General features: G+C 41.3%; 1 protein-coding gene across 1 annotated transcript in view; it reads right to left on the bottom strand.

The window, feature by feature from the left end:
• ALDH7A1 (aldehyde dehydrogenase 7 family member A1) overlaps nucleotides 1-23738 on the bottom strand; it is a 72008-nt gene that overhangs the window by 712 nt on the left and 47558 nt on the right. The window contains exons 13-17 of the mRNA XM_060235516.1: nucleotides 22911-23017; nucleotides 6037-6153; nucleotides 4646-4743; nucleotides 2853-2926; nucleotides 806-881 (exon numbers count right to left, since the gene is read on the bottom strand). Of these exons, the coding sequence (XP_060091499.1) occupies nucleotides 806-881; nucleotides 2853-2926; nucleotides 4646-4743; nucleotides 6037-6153; nucleotides 22911-23017 (472 nt within the window). The remainder of the gene's footprint in view (nucleotides 1-805; nucleotides 882-2852; nucleotides 2927-4645; nucleotides 4744-6036; nucleotides 6154-22910; nucleotides 23018-23738) is intronic.

Raw genomic sequence — 23738 nt, 5'->3', positions numbered from 1 at the left:
CACCTAAGAAACTCGGGTATTAGCCTGAAGTGAACACAAAACCCAGTATAATTGCCTGACCACAAATTATTTGTTCTTATACAACCTGGCTGGACTTTATAAAATTAAATCCAATCAACTATATAGAATTATAATGACAAAACCAGACTGGGAAAAATACACATAAATCAAGATCAATGCTGTCTTTCAAAAAAAAAAGAGGTCCAAGTATTTATCAATCTGTACTGCTACACTGTCAAACACAGGCCAACTTAATAAGTTTGTATTGCATGGTTTTACTTCAAATTCTAAAATCTAACTGTAGATACTTGGAGAAAATTCTATATTCCTGGAGAAAGCTGTCTTCATTTTTATAACTGCTGACCAAACAATCCAACTCAAAACCATTAATTTCAACAATTCCTTTCAAGACGACTGAAAAGTCCATTGCAAGATTATTATAAATATACTTTGTTTTCCCACCCCACCACAAGGAATCATTTCCCAGCACTTCTAAATATTCTCACATGTCAACATGTATGGTGTACTCTACTGAAATTGTACTCCTACCTTAAATTTTGTACATAGTTCTGTACATAACGTATGAATTGCATATTCTCTTACAGGCCTATGCCAATTACATGACTGGCTATTTACTGAAGAAAATTATCTGGTACATCTCTCTTTTCCTGGGTTTTTTTTTGGGGGGGGGGGTGGAATTCAAAAATCCACATCTCACTAGAGGGATGACAGGATGGGCTTAGTGACAGACAATCTGGAAACCTGCCAGGGAATGATCCCACATATGTAAACCCACAGCTCTTACCAGGTTGATCGTCTCATATATTGTTTCCATGAGTCACTGCCAGATTCCCTTCCGCCACCTGTGTGTTTTTCACCACCTGGAAAGGGAAAGAAAAACAAGGGTTACAATCAAGGAACACTGCTATGCATTTTTCAAAGCCATGTTAATAAGTGACACAGAAGAATCAGAAGTCATTCTTCTCCTCTGGAAAAGAAATAATTCTCAGAACCCTCTTACCTGAAAATACCCAACTCATCTCCATAGTAGCATGTGTTTATTTTAAAACTTGGCAACATTCTCAGATGTTCTTTCAACCACACTGAAAACATGTACAGAAACCAAGACTGGAAGAGGGCAGGGCTACATATAAGTCTATATACTCACGTCTGCATGTTACAATGGCAGAATTTAGTACATAGCATAAGATTATAAAGAGTACTTGGAACAGCTGCTTTCTTTTTGGAAAAAAGTTACAGACTTTTAAAGCCCTTGTGGCTATAGAGGTGAGCACCAGGTAATTCCCTAAGAAGCACGGGACTAACAGAGTGTTTTGAATAATGTTTCACTTGTTTATTTATTCAAGTTCCAGCATTTGCTTTTTTCTCATCACAGTACAGGTTCTGTCTTGGAGCAGAACCAGGATTTTTAGAATTCAGAACCTAACTTTAACAAATGAAAGAAAAGATCATCTTACAATGACTAATGTTTCAGAAATCATTTGATAAAATAGCAATTTAATTCTTAATTTACTACAAAACTTTAAATATAAAACATCCTGTTAACTGCCAGCAACAAGAACTCTCCACATAAAAAACATCAATAATATATGAACAAAGAAGTTGGGTTGATGTTCTGTGGTAGAATAAGGAGTTACATTCTACAGGTCATATTAAGTACTTAGCTAATTCAAAAAATCCCATTATTGATCCTAAGCCAACAGTTAAAGATTGTTCAAGAACAGTCAACTAAAAGCAGGCTAGAATTGGCCATCACAGCAAGACTGTCTAGGTTGTAGGGGCCCTACCAAATGTTAGTCAAAATATGTTGGTCAAAAAGTTAAAGAGGCAGACATAAGCCATGAATTGGCTCTACTGTTCTTATTTTATTGCAGAAACAAGGTACTATAACTTTTTGATTTGCAGTCTGTCCCAGAGCGAGAGAATGGGATCTAGGAAACCCCTCCTTAAGTGCTCATTTGGCTGTGACACTCAGTAGATGATTTGATCTGGACTTTCTCTCAGTCTAATCTACCTCATAGAGCTATTGCAAGAATAAAGTGGCAAAGAAAGAAACATGTACCACTCAGCTCCTCACAGAAAAAGTGGGATTAAAAATGTACTAAGAAAGAGATATGAGACATAGAATGCAAATATAAAATGCTGTTTGTACATAACAATAAAATCTCTGTTACTAGAAGGTGCCAACTTCTGATAAGCAAACTATACTTCTGGCATCCAAACCAGTGTTAAAAGTTCTTCCTTTGATGGTGCTATTTGATTTTGACACCAACTTGCTTCTTGATCTTGAATCTTAGAGACAAAATGCAAATAGTCTTCAATGTAACAGAAAGAACAGGGAGCTTCAAACTACACACTACCAGCTGACTAATTAGCAAACAGCTGTGCTTATCCTGAGCAGGTAAGTCATAAACATGCATTCTTGATTTAACCACAGACAGAGATTGTCTTATTTCTCCGGGCATGGAAACCTTTTCCTCTGGCTCTGCAGGAAGCAAATTCTGATTTTTCTTTGGAAACTGAAATCACATAAGTGTTCCTGTCTGTCTCAAGGGAAAGACCTAGTCCTGTCTTCCTGGCAGCCATTTTGCAATTGCTCTGTCCTTTATAGTAGCCATTTTGTGGTGACACCAATTCCTCTTTTAAACAATTTCAAAAGTGCTCTCAGGCTCAACTCTGGTTTGGAGAATGCAGCCCCCCCCACCCCGCCCAAAAATACAATTTTGTAATCCATTGGTCAGATTTATTGAATAGCTATTTTACACTTGTATCCACATGGTCTCTATATCTGTAGGACAAATAGCAATCTACAATGCAGAACATCAACATACCAAAAGCGCCTCCAATTTCAGCCCCGCTAGTTGGAATATTAACATTTACAACGCCGCAGTCTGATCCCTTAGGCCTAGAAAACAAACAAAAAAACATATCCCCCCAAAAGGGTGGGAGAAACTCCAGTGAAAAAGATGAAAAAGGAAAACTCATCCAAGAGCTATGTTAGAGATTATTAGGAAAGGGACTGAACATAAAACAGCCGATATTATAGCATCCCTGTATAGATCTATGATGAGGCCTCATTTGGAATACTGTGTCCAGTTCTGATCACCATATCTTTAAAAAGAGCTGGAAAAAGTACAGAAGAGGGCAACCAAGATGATTGGGGGCTGGACTACCTTTGCTATGAGGAAAGACTAAACAATCTGAGACTCTTCAGTTAAGAAAAGATGATGACTAAGGGGCGCATGATAAAGGTTTATAAAATTACACATGGTGTGGAGAAAGTTGACAAACAAATTTCTCTCTCCCCCCCAAAATACTAGAACTTGTGGGCATCAAATGAAGCTGATGAGCAGTAGATTAGAATGGACAAAAGTAGACAGAAAATAATTAAAATGTGGAATTCCTCTCAGAGGATATAGTATGCTGACAAGAATAAAAAGCTTTAAAAGGAATTAGAATCATGATAGGTCTATCAGTGGTCACTAGCAGTGGTGATTGAGTGGAAACTTGACATTTAGAGGCACTAAACCTTTAGGAGTCAGGTGGCAATATCAGGGGATGGTCTCAGCCTCTATGCCCTGTTGTCAGATCTTCAGAAGAACTGGTTTGCCACTGTGTGACACAAGATGGTGGGCTAGATAGACCATTGGTCTAAACCAGTAGGGTTCTTATAGTTGCTTTTCTCTGTTTACAAAAAAACTACACCAGGGCTGTCAAACTCCCAGCCTGCAGGCCACATGTGGCCTGCCCAGGGCTTCAGTCAGGCCCACTGCAATTTTCTTCCCCTCCTAAGCTCCAAGGCTGCCGACAACGTTCCCAGCTCCTTCTGCCTTGTCTTTGCTGGCTTCTGGGCTTGCAAAGCTGCAAGGAAAATGCAGAATGGATTTTCCATTAAGGTCTCTGCACCCAGAGACCTTAATGGAAAATCCATTCAGTATTTTCCTTGCAACTTTGTGCTGCGATGCATTATTTCAATGGAGTGAAGCTAAGGCAGTTTCACTTTTTGGAGCATTTATGGTTAGTTGAAGCTCTTTGCAAATAAAGAGTTGATGTTTTGAGCCAGCTTGTCTCTGCTGAATGGACCTTAGAACTGGTGCCTAGTGAGTATTCTAACCTGGGATCCCACAGCCAAAGGGGGATATTACACTGGATAGCCATTGACAATCTGAGTAGAACCGAGGGGGGGGCAGGAAGCGAAGCTTGCATGCCAAGCCATTTCATGTTTTCCTATATCCAGAGCATTTTATATTTTGTTTCTGCTGTGATCCTTGTGCTTTTTCTTGATATTTTAGTTTTAAAATTGTATTGCCAAATCCCACTATTCCCCCACATTTCCAATTTTAAACAAAATATCACAGGAGTTCTAAGCATGTTTGCATTTTAAGTTAAAAATAATATCTTTGTGCTTATCTGTATTCTTTATAACGTTTGTATCTCCACTACCTGGCATTACATTTTATGATATTAATTGCTTGGCCCCACAAAGAGTCCGTAAGGGGAGGGCGAGATATAAGTATAATTTAAAAAAATTAAATTTGAAAAGTCCCATCTGTGTCAAATCCGTCCCACGTAACAAATAAGTTTGAGACCCCTGATTTACACATAATCAGAACAGGAACTATACCCAAGCCATCGGAATATCCTGCCCAAATCCTTGGTAAAGATGCTGCTGGAGAGACCTTGTTTCACTTCATTGTTCCAAGCAAAGGCTTCTTCTTCTGTCTGGAAGTAAATGCACCAAAGCCAAATAAAAGTTGAAGATTTAAGCAGAAAAAAACATACTAGATGCAATTCTACACAGATTTCAAAACAGCATGTTAAGACACCTTAGAATGTCCTGAACATTGCACTGAAGAAAAATCAAGCCACCATGCTAGAATCACACACTACTGAGCCCATCCGAATATAAGGCAACATGGATCCCACTTTCCTTGCCAATATATTGGATGTGAAATAATCCCAAGAATGAGAAGGCAAATAGGAGTTTTCTAGTACAGCAGGCCTTAAAATACCTTCCTAAGTTTTAGTTCAGTCCATGAGAAACACTTTATTCTTTCAGCAATCTGGTCCCAATTCACAGTATCTTAAAAGGACATCCAATCTATTGCTTGTAAAAACATTAAGACATTATTCTACACAATTATTTCACCCAGAAGCAAGTCCATCCATGTGTGTACAGATCAGGTAACTGGCCTGGGCTCAAAGAAAAAGAACTGGTGAACAATTAAAAGATGTGAACACTTAATCATCTTTAGCAGTGAGGGGAACAGTGGAAGGTACAGGTGAATATGAACCCACTATCCAGTTCCTCACTGACTTCCTCCGTGCTGTGTCTGACAGATGCATTTGATTACTGGTTGTCCCTCAAAGAGTATACTGTGGTTCTGGCTACCCTAAGGTAGGCTAGCCAATAAAGATGCACCAGGATTCCCTGGTACAGTTCCTTAAATAGATGATAGCAATGAAAGAATTCCAAGAGCGAAGTTTCATCCCTGACCCGATTGCCCGGACAAGAGGGGAAAGCAGCATGCTGCAAAGTACTATTAACTGCTCTAGGCTGCAAGAGCCCACTGTTCAGTTCAGGTAGGTGAGAATGAATACATGCACAAAGTCTATCTCTGATTTAAGAATGTGCCAATAATTTTAACTGGGGGGGGGGGACAGTCTATCAAAAGTTTAAGATAGCACAGCTCCACAGTTATAATACAGACACTAATTACAAGGTACAGTGGCAGTCCCTGCACAGACACCATACCAGAATGGTGTTACACAAACAAAAAGTGAAGGCTTTAAAATGTAGGAAATAAGCATTGCTTCCAAGCAATGACCAGTTCATGTAATTACATTGACTCATAACCCACAATTGAACATCATTCATCACTTGCCACAAAAGTTTACCCAAACTGCAAGTTCTTCCATTATGCCTCTAAATTTAGGGGGCAGGGGGAGAAGAGCCTTGACCTCTGATATGTTGGAAAGCACACTTGTATCTCACCACAGACCTAATTTACTTACCTTGAATTTTAGCACATAGAGAATAGGGGCGAATGTTTCTGTCTGCACAATGGATGCATTATGTGGAAGACCAGTCACAATGGTTGGTTCAACATAATTTCCAGGACGCTCTATAACCTAGAAAGAAAAAATGGTACCCACTAGTTTCAGACAATATGTTGTAATATGATGTCCAATTTACTAACTTGCTTAACTGTTTCAATTCACAAAGAGGTGTTCACCATGCAGGATGTACCATGTCCACTTCCCTTCATCAGCAAAATTTTCCTCCAATTTTTCTGTCCCTTCACTGACTGAGCAGTCCTGACGTGTTTTCTTATCTCCTGAAGAAACTTTGGCTGTCCCACCCTGTCAGTAAGGTATGTTTTGGCTATTTACTGAGCCCAGTAACCAGAGGGAAGGGATAGGATCACCCACTGGCACTTGAGATGCCTTTAAAGTTCAAAACAAACAAAAGGTCTTATTTAACATCAAGAGAAAATGTCAGGTGAAATCAAGGGTTGAAATTATGGAGGTATAACTAATACAAATACAGAGGGGTGCGTGTATGTGTATCAGGCTAATGAGAGGTTCTTTTTATTCAGTCACTTAGATCTTTATACTGAGAGGCTTTTGTTTCAGTGTTTCCCAAACACTAATTCACTTTTATCTGTAAAATCACTGACTCTTTTTGATGCCCAGTACCCTCTTCCAAGTACTCAGACCCTATCTCTTGTAACATCAGTACTCTTCTTGAGTTGTTAACAGACTTTTAGGTCTCTATAGGAAGTTTCTAATCACACCAGACTAGGGATTTCTGTACTCCTCAAAGCTATTTCTCCCTGTTTTTTTTTTTTAATATAAAATTTTTTATTGTTATGTATTCCACCACCAATCCACCTCTGTGAGAGTCCCAGGCCATAGATACATTATAATATTCCATAAATTTATAACTATTAACATTTCGTCCAAATACAACTCCGTCACTCTATTTAAACATCTTATCCATTCATTTTCTTAATTAACCAACCAATCGTCTTAAATTGTTTAAACTTTTCCAAATATCTCACCATCTTCCTAAACCACCCCTCCTCCTGTTCCCTAACCTTTAATCCGTTCATTCTTCGTATCTTCATCGTTAAATACTCCAAAATAATTATATTATTCATTCTATCCCTCCAGTGATTAATTGTCAATTCCTCAGCTTCTTTCCAATTCCTTGCTATCACTTGTCTTGCTGCTACCAACATCAAATTAATCCATTTACTATCCTCTTTTGATCTTAAACCCACACCATCCAAATTAATAATTGCCATTGCTTTGGATATACTTATTTTCCATCCCATAATCTTTGTCATCTCTATGCCAACCTGCATCCAGAATTTTTTCACTAAGGGACAATCCCACCACATGTGACTGAAAGTTCCAATTTCTCCACATTTCCTCCAACAATTTTTACTCCCTGATTTAGAAATATAATACATCTTAATGGGTGTATAATACCATTTCTGTATCATCTTCAATCCCTGCTCCTGCACTAACCTAGATGTTGTAACAAAGGGAGGTAATCTAAACATCCTCTCCCAATCTTCATCTAAAATTTTATCTCCAATATCTGTTTCCCAATGTTCCTTCAAAAATTCTCTCGGGGATTTCCCTGTACCTAATAAAATCTTATACAATTTTGAAACTATTTTTGACTTATCTTCTCTATACTCTTTCACCAATTTTTCAAAGGGAGTATTAATTCTTTTACCAATGTTTTTAAGTTCTTCCTCCTTCAGCAATGAGGAGATTTGACTTTTTAACAACCAATTAATATTATTCAAAATATTATACTCCTCTTTCTTCACCCCATCATTACCCCAAACCTCTTTCAATTCTTGAATCGTAATCCTCTTCAGTTTATCTCCTACTTCCTTTGACAGTGATCCCCTTAATGGAGCAAATTTATCATAGTACCACAATTTAATAATAGATGATATCTCCGGAGCGAGTTCTTTCTTCCACTTCTCCCATACCCTACTGGGCCCTATAAAGGTTGATAATTTATCACCTATCTTCTTCCTCCTTTTCGTTCTATCAAATAAACTTTCCTTTCCTCCTACTACCTCTAAATTTTCCTTTTCTATCCCGTTCAGCTCTTCTCCTAACTCTCCCTCCAACCAAATCATTAAGTGCCTTAATTGATATGCATCATAATAGTAAATTATATTGGGAATCCCCCATCCCCCATCTTTAATACCATAATATCTATACCTATTGGCTGTCCTTGGTTTCTTTGATGCAAAAACAAATCTATCTATATCTCCTTGCCATCTCTTCAGTACGTATTCTGGTATATGCCAAGGCAATACATAAAATAAATAAGTCAACCTAGGAACTAGAAACATTTTAACCATGGCATTCCTTGTACTAATTGACTCCTTCCTCTTCCTCCAGTCTCTCATTTTAACTTGAATTCCACTCCAGATTTTTTTATAATTATACTCAAATATTTTTTTAATATTCCTAGGAATATTAACCCCTAAATATTTCACCATTTTATTTGCTATGGGAATACCCAAAATTTTTGAAGCTGCTAATTGTAACCCTGGTTTTACATTAACACACATCATTGAAGATTTTGAAAAATTCACTTTTAACCCTGACACTTCCTCAAATTCCTGTAGTATCTTTTTTAAAGGTGCCACTGCGGGCTCCACATCCTTAATTGTCACCATCATGTCATCTGCATACATTGTTAAGAGATTCCCATCTATTTTCCCTTTCCCTGGAACTTCAAAGCCTATAATTCTTTTATCCTTTTTTAATTTATTCACTAACGGTTCCAATGCTAAAATAAATAACATAGGGGATAAAGGGCATCCCTGCTTCGTACCACTCAATACCTGAACATATCCCTCTACTGAACCACCAACTCCTATCAACGCCTTAGATTTAGAATATATTGCCTCAATCATATTTTGAAATTTCTCCCCAAACCTATACTTTTGAAATATAGTCTTCATGTATGTCCAATCCACAGAATCAAAGGCCTTATAAATATCCAACGCCAAAAGCGTAAGCGGCAAATCCTTATTTTTAGCTAAATAAACCATACCCATCACCTTCCTAACTGCCTCTACTAAATATTTTTGAGGCATAAACCCAAATTGCTCTTTCCCTATCAATTGTGCAATACATTTTTTGAGTCTCATTGCCATAACCTTTGCAAATATTCGATAATCCATATTGGTGATTGAAATTGGCCTATATGAATCCCTTAAAGTCTGATCTTTCCCAGGTTTCGGAATTAACACCAATCTCGACTCCAACCATGTAGGTGGTGTAGGAGATCCATCCAAAATTCCTTGAAACAATTCAGTCACATGAGGCACCAATATATCCTTAAAATGCTTATAAAATACCGCATTAAAACCATCCAGTCCGGGTGCAGATTGCATATTCATAGAATCTATAGCCATCTTAACTTCTTCTTCCGTTATATCCTTATCTAATTCTTTCCTACTATCTTCACTTAATTCTAAAAATTCCAACCCCTCACAGAATTTTTCTATATCTTCCTTTTTAATCCCTTTGTTTGCATACAATTTGTTATAGAATTCTATAAAATTCTCCAGTATCATTTTAGGTTCAGTTTCCAAAAATCCTATATCGTTCCTGATTGCCTTAATATTTTTCCTAACCTGAAAATTCTTAATTTTATTTGCTAAAATTTTTCCTCCTTTCCCTTCAAACTCATAATACTTCTGTCTGTTATACCATAATTTTAACGTAGTCCTATTAACATCCAATACATTCAACTCTTCCCTTTTCCTAATTACTTGTTCTTTATCCTCCTTCTTCTTAGATTTCCTAAATTTCTCCTCCAATACTCTAACTTCTTCTTCTACTTCTTTAATTTTCCTATCTTTACCCTTCTTCAATCTCACCAAGTTCTGTATACACACACCTCTAATAGTGGCTTTCATTGCTTCCCATACTATTGTTAATGAAGTATCTGATTTCCTATTCTCTTCAAAATATCTTTCCATTGCATTTTTAATATTACACTTACTTTCTTCATCTGCCACTAACCATGGATTAAACTTCCAATTATAAGATCTATTACAATGACCTATTTGCAAAAAGGCTGAAACAGGGGCATGATCAGTAATCTTAATCATCCCGATCTCCATATCTTTTACCCAATTCCTCATTTCTTGAGAGACTAAGATTCCATCTAATCTTGAGTAAGTTCCATGCACGGCAGAGTAAAAAGAATATACATCATCATTAGGAAACATTTCCATCCATGATTCTAGCAGACCAAATTTCCCGCACACTCTTTTAAATTTCTCCGCCTTCCTTTTTTTAACATTACCTTTCCCCTGCAAGTTAATATTAAAATCCCCCCCTATTATTTTAGTATAGGGTGAAAATTTTTCAAACTTCTGCAAAAATCTATACAATACATTCAACTGATGCACATTAGGGAGATACAAAGAAGCTAAAGCCACCGGCTCTCCCTCCAAATGACCCTGTACAAAAATAAACCTTCCATCCTTATCTCTCATTACTTTATCTGCAACAAAATCTATTTTAGAATTAAATACTATTCCCACCCCTCTGCTCTTTGAGGAGCCTGGAGCAATAAATTTCTTACCTTTCCCAAATCCAGGGAAATTCATCTCTCTTTCCCCCCCATTATATACCTCCTGCAAGAACAGCACATCTGCTTTTAACTCTTGAATATATCTCCCAACTCTTGCCCGTTTCACTGGATTTCCTAGCCCTCTAACATTAAGAGTTGTACATATAACATTAACATTTTTTATCATATTATACCTAACCATAGCTCTTCCCCATATCTCTTCTGTTCTCTACCAGCCTGGAATTCTAAACCCCAATCACCCTTAACCAACCCCACCTGATGTTGCTTATCTACCCTCCACCTACCCTCCATTACCAATTCTACCCATCCAAGAAAAATGCAATATGCCAATGCTCGTGGCATATCTCTTGTATAAAGAATTCTACCCAATATGCATTCACTCACCTTCTTACTCCATTCATAATCCACCCATTCACCCCTTAGGTCCCAATTATCCATCCATACCCCAATCACACCATCCAAACATACCAACATCATCCCAATCAGCCACCATCTACACATCTTCTTCCCAATCCTACCACTAAACACATCAGACATCCAGCTACCACTAACATCCATATTGGGGGGGGGGGGAGAAAAAAGACATCTCTCCCACACTGTAAACTCAAAAAGAGCAACAGCAACAATTAAAAAAAACCCCAAAAAAACTGTTCATGTTGAGCTATTCCGGTCCTTCTATCTTCTTTCCTTCTTCCTTAATCCATCTTCCCTCAATCATTTCTTAGTCTTAGTCCTTTCCCTGAAGTCCCAAGTCTTTTTTTCCTCCTTTTTCTTCTTCTTCTGTTTCTGAGTGTTTCCCATTTGCTCTTCCAAACTATTTTCCCCTTCTGAGTCCCAGTCAGGGAAATGCTTGTAATCCTTAGGCAGCTGCAGTCCCACACGTTTAAATAGCTCCTCCATCTGCTTCTGATCTTCTGCAAACAGCTCTACTCCTTCATGCACCATTTTCAGAGCAAAGGGTGCCATTCTCCAGCTGTATTTCATTCCTTTATCCTGCAGCACCTTGGTAAACACTCTTAACTTTTTCTTCCTGTTGATTGTTTCCTGTGATAAATCTTCAAAAACCAACACTTTTTATCATTATACAGTAACTTATCTTGCCTATCCAAGGCCTTCATGCCTTTAAGCACCTGCTCCTTTAATGTATATTTTCCAAAACACATTATCACATCTCTCGGCCACCTCCACTCAGCTGTCTGCTTCCCAACTCGATGAATACGATCCAAATCTTCCCTTGAAATTCCTAAGTCTGGGAGCATTTCAGCCATCCATTTAATCACATTATCCATGTCCTCCGTTTCTGGAATATTTTTCAACCGCAAATTTGACCTTCTGGCCCGATTTTCCAAGTCCATCAGTTTATCTTTAAGGTATTTATTTTGCTTTTCCAACTGTCTGGACTGTTTTTGCAACAAGTTAATTTTCTTCTCATTTAGCTGCGCCATTTCCCATGCACTATTCACAGTCTCTGCCATGGCTTCAACGGCCTCAGCTAAATTAGTTATTTTTTCATCCACAATCTTTGATACTGCCTTAATAATGCTATGTTTGGCAGCTTCCACAGCTCTCTTAACTTCTAATTGAAAGTCTTTTGGTTTCATTACCTTATCTTCACTTTCAACTTCTGAGTCCGAGGTCGCCATTGCCGTTTCTCTCAGCACCAATTAGTTTTAACTTTAGCCTCTAGCCAACTTCCAGACTCCCACTTCACAACTATCACCGACTTATTTTAAAGTCTTCAAGGCTTTGTTATTTTTATCACCAGAAGAAGGAATACTTAATTCCCTTTAGCATTCTACCGGGAGCTCAAACAAAACACGTCTTCCTCTCAGCTGAGCATGCCACGCCCCCCCTATTTCTCCCTGTTTGATTGGGTATGGAATTTTCTTCTCTCTAGAAGATCTCCTTTCCTTTGGCCTGAATGGGAGTCTACTACCCAAGTTTCTACTACCCAAACTTCCTTGCCAGAGTCTTCCCTACTACTCAAACTTTCTTGCCAGACTTTCTCCCAGTTCTCTGTCTGTGTTCAGATGGCCCTCAGCTAACACTGATTTCAGACTGCGTTCAGTCAAGACTGAAATCTGACTGTCAGCACTAAACCCTTTTTCCGTCAGGGTTATTAGCAGATGGCCAAATTACATTACAGGAATCTGAATGACTCTACTCAGCATCCAAGCTTTTTCAATACTGTTTTTGCTCATCTGATGCTGATCAATCAGATTGCCTCTCTATGTCAAGCATGGCTAATTCTGATCAATAACTGATGGGTTTAGGGTGTGACTAGAAGCAAACCTGGGAAAGATCCCAGAGAACCAAATGTTGTTAGTTTATTATTCTTTCCTGGCTTTCCTCCCACTTTATGACTGCTTAATTAGAGGGAACAAAGCAATCAGCACCTTTCCATGAATTCTCCTCCGGGAGGATAAGCCATCTGGGCATTGCAAGGCCGAATGTCTGATAACACCCTGGGAATGTATGTAGTTTTGACATTCTATTTGTGAAGGCTCCCCTGCTTCCCCCTCCCTTTGGAATCCCTTTGAAGTGTGCCTTAAAAGGGATCAATGTATTAGTTAATAGGGGTGTTTAGTGAACAGGGGGCAGATGAACTACCCCCCCACCAAAACACCGACTGCGCCATCGAACTGATACCAGGGCAGTCGCTGCCTAAGGCGAAACTATACTCCATGGGGTGGGCAGAGAAAGTGGAACTGCGGACGTTCCTAGACAGGAACCTGAAACAGGGATTTATTAGACTGGCGACGGCCCCTCACGCCGCCCCCATTTTATTTAGGAAGAAGGACGGCACGCTCCGGCTTTGCACGGACTTTCGAGGGATTAATGGGATTTCTACCTCAAATGCCTATCCCATCCCTCTCATCGAGGACCTACTAAGCACGGTGTCCGAAGGAAAGATTTTTACCAAACTGGACTTGAGGGATGCGTACTTTAGAGTACGCATTAAGGAGGGGGGTGAGTGGAAGACAGCTTTCAATACCCCTATGGGACAATTTGAGTATTTGGTAATGCCGTTTGGACTGCAGGGAGCACCGGGGGTGTTCATGAATTTTATCAATGATGTATTACAGAAGTTCTTGTTTAGAGGGGTGGTGGTGTACCTGAATGACATCATTATATATTCTCAGGATGAAAAGTCTCATGTAAAATTGGTGAGGGAGGTGTTGAGTACCTTATTGAAGCATAAGTTATATGCCAAACTGTCCAAGTGTGAATTCCACAAAACCGAATTAGATTACCTAGGGTTTCAGGTGTCTGCACAGGGGTTGGCTATGGACCTGGCAAAGGTACAAGCGGTAGTGGATTGGGCTCCCCCGAGGACACGTAGACAACTACAATCTTTCCTTAGGTTCGCAAATTTCTATAGAAACTTCATTGCGGGGTTGGCCCAAATCATGCTCCCCTCAGAGTTGTTAAAAACAAGGGGGAAGGGCCCCGAGGCAAAAAAACCGGAAGCCCGCCTAAATTGAACACCGAAATGGCAAGAGGCATTCGACAGACTCAAGCGACTATTTACTAGCGAGCCGGTCCTGAGCCACCCGAATGAGTTGTGGCCCTTCGTTGTGCAATGCGACGCCTCCGATGTGGCCGTAGGAGCCATTCTCATGCAGAAAGACGAGGAGGGGAGGCTGAGACCTTTCACATATATTTCTAAAAAATTCTCACCAGAGCAAAGGAACTGGTCAGTGTGGTATAAGGATGCGTTTGCGGTAACTTATGCTTTGAAAACCTGACGGTCATGGTTGGAAGAGGCTAAAATCCCATTCGAGATCTGGACGGACCACAAGAATCTCAAATCGCTCACAGGAAGGAAAAAAGTGAGCGAAAAGCAAATTAGGTGGGCGGGGTTTTTCTCCAAGTTTGACTTTGTGCTGAAGGAAATTCTGGGAACCAAGAATTTCTTGGCCGACGCTCTCTCTCGCTTGCCACAGCACAACAGCCAAAAAGAGGAGGTCATAGACTCTCTGGTTCCCCCCTCCCAAGTGGCCGGCGTAGTGACAACTCGGTCTAATATGAAACGCAATCAGGAGGGGTGGGGAAGAGAACGTATGGCTTTAGAAACCGAAAAGGAAGGAGAGGACCATCCGGGGGGAAATTCAGAAAAAGGAGGATGGATTGTGGTATCGGGAGAAGTTGCATGTCCCCAAAACCATGAGGGCGGAGGTCTTACAATTTTGCCACTCCACCAAAGTGGCTGGACATTTTGGGTATGTGAAGACACTCCATCTAATCAGTAGGCAGTTCTGGTGGCCATCCCTAAAAAAGGATGTGTCTGAGTTTGTCGCCTCCTGCCTCATCTGTTTAATGGCGAAAAGGAGGGGAGGGAAGCCGCCTGGACTGTTAAAACCTCTAGAAATGGCTACACGGCCCTGGTCAGTAGTATCAATGGACTTTATTGTCGAACTGCACTGTCACAAGGCAAGACAGTGATTCTAGTAGTAGTGGACACTTTTTCCAAACAAGCACATTTCATCCCGTGTGCACAATTACCAACAGAAAAAAAGCTGGCCTATCTATTTTTCAATCATGTTGTGAAACTCCAATCGTTTCCTGATAAGGTGATTAGCGACAGGGGGCCACAATTCGTTGCCAACTTCTGGTGGCAGTTTTGCAAACTGTTAGGGATAGAGCAAGGATTAAGTTCCGCCTACCACCCTCAGACCGACAGGCAGACAGAACGCATGTATGCCTTGTTAGAACAATACTTACGATGCTACATAAATTATCAGCAATCAAATTGGGTGAACTTGCTCCCCTTCGCCGAGTATGGTTACAACAATAGTGTGCATAGCTCCACCAAAACCTCCCCATTTCAAATCGTCAATGGGTACGAAGGAAAACCCATCCCGTTACTACCAGGGGAGGAACAAATAAAGGAACCCAGCTCATTCGAGCAATGGTGGGGAAAACTGAATGATGGGTGGAAGGGGATACAAGAAAACCTGGAGTCTGCAAAGGAAGCGTACAAAAAGCAGTACGACAAGTCGCATGTGCCTGCATGGGACTTCAAGGTGGGGAACTCGGTATTTGTGTCAACAAAAAACCTTCCGTTGAATCAACCTTCCAAAAAATTGGCTTATCGGTTCCTAGGCCTTTTTAAAATCAAACGGGTAATCAACAAGGTGACTGTAGAATTGGAACTACCAAAAATGTTTAGTAAAGTGCATCCTATCTTTCATTGCAGTCTGCTGCGAAGAGACCCCAGTGCCTCTCTTTGGCACCCTCAATCGATAGCTCTGCATCCTATCCAGAATGAGAATCAGAGTCACCATGAAGTACAGGAGATTTTAGACTCCAAAATGAAACATGGGACATTGTATTATTTGATCAAATGGAAACATTTCCCAACTAGCGAAAATGAATGGGTAGCTCAAAAGGATGTGTTAGCTCCAGATCTGGTCAATAAATTTCACAGAAAGTTTCCTCAAAGACCGCGGGGTTGAATTGGGGGGGGGGGGGCAATATGTCAAGCATGGCTAATTCTGATCAATAACTGATGGGTTTAGGGCCTGACTAGAAGCAGACCTGGGAAAGATCCCAGAGAACCAAATGTTGTTAATTATTCTTTCCTGGCTTTTCTCCCATTTTATGACTGCTTAATTAGAAGGAACAAAGCAATCAGCACCTTCCCATGAATTCTCCTCCGGGAGGATGAGCCATCTGAGCATTGCAAGGCCGAATGTCTGATAACGCCCTGGGAATGTATGTAGTTTTGATATTCTATGTGTGAACGCTCCCCTGCTTCCCCCTCCCTTTGAAGTGTGCCTTAAAAGCTTTGTATCAATGTATCGGTTTCATTCTTCTCAAGCAATGGCTCTAGCCGAAGTATTGGTCTATCAATAAACGTAGTCTTTGTATCAACTTCGACTCGTAATTGAACTCGCATGCTTGACACTCTGGCTCTGCAAAGAATTAACCCTTCACAGTTCTGTAGTTGTATGTACAGCATTTTTAAGCCTCTTAAAAAGTGTAGTTTGTCACACCATGGCATAAAATTATCACCTCCTAGGCTAAAACTGCATCAGTTGTTGCAAAAGAGACATCAAGGCTGACTGTCATGTTTATTACTTTATTGCTGTAGTTCTGGACCTATTTGTGTGAACTGAGCCTACAAAAAGCAAAAATGTAGTCTTTTTACTCTTGGCCCAAGCAAAAGATTTTACCTTGGCAACAGATGTTCAGTCAAACCTCTCCTGTGGAATCCAGGGCCTTTTATCAGCTTTGGCTGATATACCAGCTACAGCCATTCCTAAAAAAGTATTATCTGGCCATAGTGATCCATGCTCTGAGAACATCCTGGAGAGATTACTATAGTATGCTTTAACATGGGGGTGCCTCTGAAAACTGTCTGAAAACCTCTGCTCATCCAAAATGCAGCAGGAGGCTACTCTCAGGAGTGGGATGCAGGGATTGTATAACCCCAATGCTGAAAGACCTGCCCTGGTTGATCATTTCTTTCCACACACAATTTGAAATTCTGATTCTTATCTTTAAGGCCCTAAGTAGACATCTATTTGTGGTCATAAAATAGTGAAAGAAAGGAATGAATCTGCAGAAGTCTGCTAGAGGAGCAACCCCTTGCCCCATGTTTGTTGCTGACGGATATATTAGGTTGGATCTATACTACTGTGTATGGCATATAGCATACGTTATATGTATTATCCTGCAACATAATTCTTGCACCTTTATGCCTTGTTTTCAGATTTCTAGAATCCTAATCCTTTTTCATTGCTTATTGGATGCCCCATCTTTTAGTCTGTAAACTGGAAGCTGTCAGTTAACTATTTGTATGGTCTATGTTTTTTCCTGCATTTTTAATTCTGGCCTGTAATTGATATCCTAATGTTTTGTTTTATTATTTTGTAATCCACCTCTGACAGTTCCTGAAAAGGCAACAAAGCTGTTCTAAATAAATAAATTTGTAGCCCTCCAGAGAATGTTTTTTCTAAGCAGTCTGCATGGCAAATTCTGAAACTGCCAACAGAACTGCATTTATAGTGGAATTGTACTAGAATCCTCATTTATATAGACATTATATAGAGCTCCATGCAGAGTACCGATGGTCACCATCGAACTTTCAGAACCGCTATACTGTACTGTATTAATACAGCACCATGAAATGCTTTAAATAATTTAAATATGTAATTATGTTTTATATGTTTTATTGGTTTTTAATGGAATTAATGTGATGTGAGCCACCCTGAGTCCGCTTGCGGAGAGGGCAAGATATAAGCTTAATGTAATAAATAAATAAATAATTTCCCCCACCTTTCCCTCGGCATGATATGCAGATCTGACTACAAATAATACAATGGAGCTGAGATGATACAAGTAGGGGTTTTTCTTTATTTAGTCACAAAAAATGGACAGGAGAGGTTATAAGGAAAAACTGAGGTATAGCAGTATTATGCAGCTAAATGAGCAATACAGATATAAAATAAACTACTCTCTTATGAAGCTACAATCTCTTATGAACTGCTACAATCATCTTTCAAGGCCTTGCTTATGGTGTCCCCCTTTCTGAGATTAGGTGGGTGGCAACCCAGGAGAGGGACTTCTCAGCTGTTGCATCAAAACTCTGGAACTTTCTCCCAGAGACTCACCTGCCCTCTTCTGTTGCTGTCTTCCACCCATGGATGAAAACAGTTTTTGTTTTGTCAGACATTCCCTCAGTAATCTCTCTTCCTTCTTTATGTTTTAATTACTGTTTTAATATTATGTGTAATTTAGCTGTTTTAATGATGCGTTTTGGTTAGGTTTTTGTGGCTTTTGTGTCTTATTATGTATGTTTTTAATGTTAGGCACATTGGTGGCTCTGATCAAGGCAGAAAGGTGAAGCATAAGCTTTCTAAACAAATAAAAAACTGCACATTAACAGGCTCATTCTGTTATAACTAGTATCATATTTGAATACAGGATTAAACAATGAACATACCAAAATTTTCAGTATTGTATTATCACAAAGACAACATTAATTATTAGTGAAATTATTCACACTTAAATATTGATACATTCTTGAAACTATGTTGTATATATCAACAAAATATGTAGGAATTAGCATACTACCATAAGAATCTTCACACATTCTATACATTCTAAGGGACTTAAACCTTGTCTTTAAAAGCATTTCACTAATTAACAAACAATAAAATATTTCACAGGCATTTGTCCCAATCAGCCCCCAATACTTCTACTGCAAAAATTCAAGTAAGCCCCTCAGGGGAGGAATTTTCCTGAGCCTTCACAACTCCAGTAAGGGATGGGGGGATGGGAGAGAGCAGTACATAACATTGTATTTTACAGTGCTGTGAAGTGCTTTGAGGTCTTGACAGCCAAAACATGATATAAATAAAATAAAGTGCTATTTCAATAACATAACTTTGGGAGACATGGTTTAGTCCAGAAGAAATGTTTACTTCCTTTAAAATACCCAACCTCTGCCTAAGGCGTACTTAAGGGTTAGAATCATTCTTTGTTCCCTTTGCAGGCTAGGTACAATGAATTAAAGATGCCCATTGCTTACTAGTAGAAGTGCCTACCCAAGAGGCATAGGAAGGTTTACAACTTAATCCTTGAATTGTCTACTGCTCCAAACCTCCACAGAGCCACCACCTGTAGCTCAATGTACCAAACATAATCCTGACAAACCCATCAACTATTTATAGAACAGCCTGTTCAAACAAAAATGTAGGCTTCATATTTGCACAATCTTCTCATGAATGTAAGGAATGCACCAAAATGGAAAATAAGCCAGTCATGAACCATCTACTTTTATAAATCTCAGATGGCTCAGCTTAGCTTCACGGAATCAACACAATTTATATCTAAAATAATAATAATAATAATAATAATAATAATAATAATAATAATAATAATAATAATAATAATAATAATAATAATAATAATAAATTTATTCTTGTATCCCGCCCTCCCCCGCCAAAGGCGGGCTCAGGGCGGCTCACAGACATGGAATTCCATGATTCAAGTAAAACAATGTAAACAGTTTTAAATATAATCAATTACATAATAAATTATTTAAAATAGATAAAATAGGTGCTAAAATACTGTAAGTCATAATATCCACAGATGGCTAAATGGCTACATGTCAAATTAGTCAGGCTCTGTCTCAAAAGCAAGCTGGAAAAGAAATGTTTTGCAAGCCCTGCGGAATTGGTTCAGGTCCCGCAGGGCTCGTACCATCTCTGGAAGATGATTCCACCATCGAGGGGCCATTACTGAGAAGGCTTGCTCCCTAGTAGCCTTCAATCTAGCCTCTCTTGGCCCAGGGATTGTTAGAAGGTTTTGAGAGCAAGATCTCAGTGCTCTCTGGGGAACATATGGGGAGAGGCGGTCCCTTAGGTAGGCAGGTCCTCGGCCATGTAGGGCTTTAAAGGTGATAACCAGCACTTTATAGAGAACACGGTACACAACCGGCAGCCAATGCAGATCCCGCAGCCCAGGCCGCACATGTTCCCACCGTGGTAGTCCCTCTAGCAGCCTGGCTGCCGTGTTCTGGACTACCTGAAGTTTCCGTGTTCGGTATAAGGGCAGCCCCATGTAGAGGGCATTGCAGTAGTCTAGTCTCGAAGTGACCGTTGCGTGGATCACAGTTGCTAGGTCGCTGCGCTCCAAGAAGGGAGCCAACTGCCTCGCCCTCTTGAGATGAAAGAAGGCGGATCTAGCAGTGGCCGCTATCTGGGCCTCCATTGATAAAGAGGATTCCAGTAGCACTCCCAGGCTCTTGACTTTGCGCACTGGTATCAGTGGCGCACCGTCGAAAGCCGGTAGGGTAATCTCCCCTCCCGGTCCGCCGCGGCCCAAGCAAAGGACCTCAGTCTTCGCCAGATTTAACTTCAGCCCGCTCAGCCTGAGGCAGTCAGCCACGGCTTGTAATGCCCGGTCCAAATTTATAGGGACATCACCAGTCTGGCCGTCCATCAGTAGATAGAGCTGGGTGTCATCTGCATATTGATGACAACCCAGCCCATATCTCCGTGCGATCTGGGCAAGGGGGCGCATAAAGATGTTGAACAACATCGGGGAGAGAACTGCTCCCTGAGACACGCCACAGTGAAGTGGGTGCCTCTGAGACAGCTCCCCCCCAATTGCCACCCTTTGTCCCCGACCTTCAAGAAAGGAGGAGAGCCACTGTAAGGCTAGCCCCCAAATTCCTGCGTCGGCGAGGCGGCGGGTCAGCAGCCAATGGTCGACCATATCGAACGCAGCCGATAGGTCTAGCAGCAGCAATACTGCCGAGCCGCCCCGATCCAGTTGTCGTCGGAGGTCATCCATGAGGGCGACCAAGACTGTTTCCGTCCCATGGCCCGGGCGAAAGCCGGACTGGCATGGGTCCAGGGTGGAAGCGTCCTCCAAAAAATCCTGTAACTGCAACGCCACAGCCCTCTCAATAATTTTGCCCAAAAAGGGCAAATTTGAGACCGGTCGGTAGTGTGCCAATTCGGCCGGGTCTGATGAAGGTTTTTTCAAGAGAGGGCGGACCAATGCCTCTTTCAGGGGTGTTGGGAAAGCACCCTCTGAAAGGGATCGATTTATAATATCCCGTATAGGATATCTTAGTTCCTCCTGGCAGGCCTTAATTAGCCAGGAGGGGCATGGGTCCAGATCACAAGTTGTGAATCGTGCAGTGCCAAGAATTCTGTCGACCTCCTCCAAGCTGAGCAGGTCGAAGCAATCCAGGGTTAAATCAGAAGACACGCATTGGGCTTCGAGTTCGCTTACTGCATCCAAATTGGCAGGGCAGTTGTGGCGGAGCGATTGGACCTTATCAGCAAAAAATTTCGCAAAAGCCTCACAGCCAATCTCCAATTCCTTAGCTTTTGAGTTGCCCTGTGGCAATGTGGTAAGGTTCTGAATTATTCTAAATAATTGGGCCAGGCGCGAATTTGCAGATGCAATCTTAGCCGCAAAGTATGTTTTCTTTGCGGCCTTGATTGCCACCTCATAGGACTTCATAAACTTCCTATAAGATGTTCTAGTCGCTTCGTCACGAGTACGCCGCCATTGCCTCTCTAGCTATCTAAGGCCTTGTTTCAGCTGGCGTAATTCCGGGGTATACCACGGAGCCAGCTTAGTCCGAGGTCGCAGAGGGCACCGAGGTGTGATCTCCTCGATGGCCCTAGAGAGCCGGCTATTCCAGGTCTCAATCAGGCCATCGAGGGAGTCACCAGAGGGCCAGGGGTCCCGCAGAGCCATCTGGAACCGTTCCGGGTCCATCTGGCTCCGCGGACGAGCCATAATCGGCTCCTCGCCTAAACAGGTTTGGGGAGGCATATCTACACGGGCCTTGAGGGCGAAGTGATCCGACCATGGCACCGCCTCTGTGGTTATATCGCTCACTACAATCCCAGCCGCAAAGATCAGGTCTAACATGTGTCCGGCCTGGTGGGTGGGGGTTACAACAAATTGAGAGAGTCCCAGTGTCGCCATGGAAGACACTAGGTCCGTCGCCTGACTGGAGGACGGGTCATCAGTATGGACGTTGAAGTCACCCAGGATTATCAGCCTTGGGTGCTCCAGCGCCCAGCCTGTCGCCACCTCAAGCAGGGACGGTAAGGCGTTGGCTGGTGCGTTAGGCGTATGGTACACCAGCCAAATTGCCAACCCCTCTCCATCCTCCCACGCCAGACCGGCACATTCAATACCCTCAATCTTTGGGGCCGGGAGCGCCCTGAAGGAGTAAGCCTCCCGTGCAAATAATGCCACTCCTCCCCCCCGCCCGCTAGTCCGCGATGGAAGACTGAGTAACCTGGGGGAGCTGTTTGCGAGAGGGCCACTGTATCACGCTCCCGGATCCAGGTCTCAGTCACGCAAGCCAGGTCCATATTCTGTTCGAGCATAAACTCTCGAAGAATTGAGGTCTTATTGTTAATGGACCTGGCGTTGCATAACACCAATGACGGAGGCGGGTTACACCTGGCCCTACTACCTGTCACCCTTGGGATGGGCCGCAGATTGGAGGGGGGCCGAGCACTAGCATGTCTCTGTCCTCCTCCCTTATAACATCTGCTCCCACCGCCATACCTCCCCCTCCCCAGGAGCACTGGAATCCCCTGAGCTGGCCATAAAAAGGGTTTTGTTCTATCTGGGTTGTACAGAAGAGGTTTGCATTGTTGTGTGGTGAACTAACCATGAAATATATGCACTAACTTGAAACTTTACCCAAGCAAAATGAGCTTTAAGACCAGAGAGAGAATACATTCACCTTTCCACCATAGACCACAGAGCCTCCTTGCTGCTTGGCCAGCTCCACTGCATCCAGGAACATCTTCACTGCTTGCTTTGTATGCAGGGGACCATACAGGGTGTTAGCTGCAAAGAAACAGCAAAAACAAATATTTATGTCATGCCTACCTGCACCTTGTCCTCAGAACATTATCTTTTATTCTCATCTCAATGTTTTAGAAAAAATCAACTGCAGTTCGCCACTGGGAACTGTTTGAATCAGTTTTCTCATAATGAAATGTGGCAACTTCTTCAACAGCAGCTGCGAAATGAGACACCAATAACTGCTTTTTAATTAACAGGTAAAGAATTTTCAGGCATCATGAAGCCTTGTCCACTGTCAATTATTAATTAAGGAGACTTCAAGATGAGCAAGAGAAGGAGAAACAATCCTATTATTTCACCACCTCAGAATGAAAGGATAAAGGGAGATGCCTAATTTCATGTCAAGTCAGTGTACGACTTAGCACTATTCTATCTACTTTAATTAAAAGCAATGCTCTAAGCTTACAGACTTATGTCTTTTCACAGCCCTACTATGTGACCAAAGAGGCCGAAAATTAGTCCCAGGCCTTTGAAATATGCCAGATTACTCAGTAATGTCCCCCCTCTACAGTGTACTGATCTACTGGGCTTAACATACAGATATATGTCTGTGTTTAAAACTGCCTTCTCACTGGCAGATTAACAATTGCAGATAGTGGTTTGGACCATAAGCCTTCCTTCAATTTGCACCCCTATTTGTCCATTGCTGAGGTGCTCCTGTACTGTGCAGCACTTTCAAGCACACTGAAAACCAGGACTTTTT

Source organism: Heteronotia binoei, chromosome 4 (genome assembly GCF_032191835.1).
Source record: "Heteronotia binoei isolate CCM8104 ecotype False Entrance Well chromosome 4, APGP_CSIRO_Hbin_v1, whole genome shotgun sequence".
NCBI classification, from domain to species: domain Eukaryota; kingdom Metazoa; phylum Chordata; class Lepidosauria; order Squamata; family Gekkonidae; genus Heteronotia; species Heteronotia binoei.
Note: the sequence above shows the minus strand (reverse complement) of the source record. Positions and strands in the feature narration are given on the sequence as shown.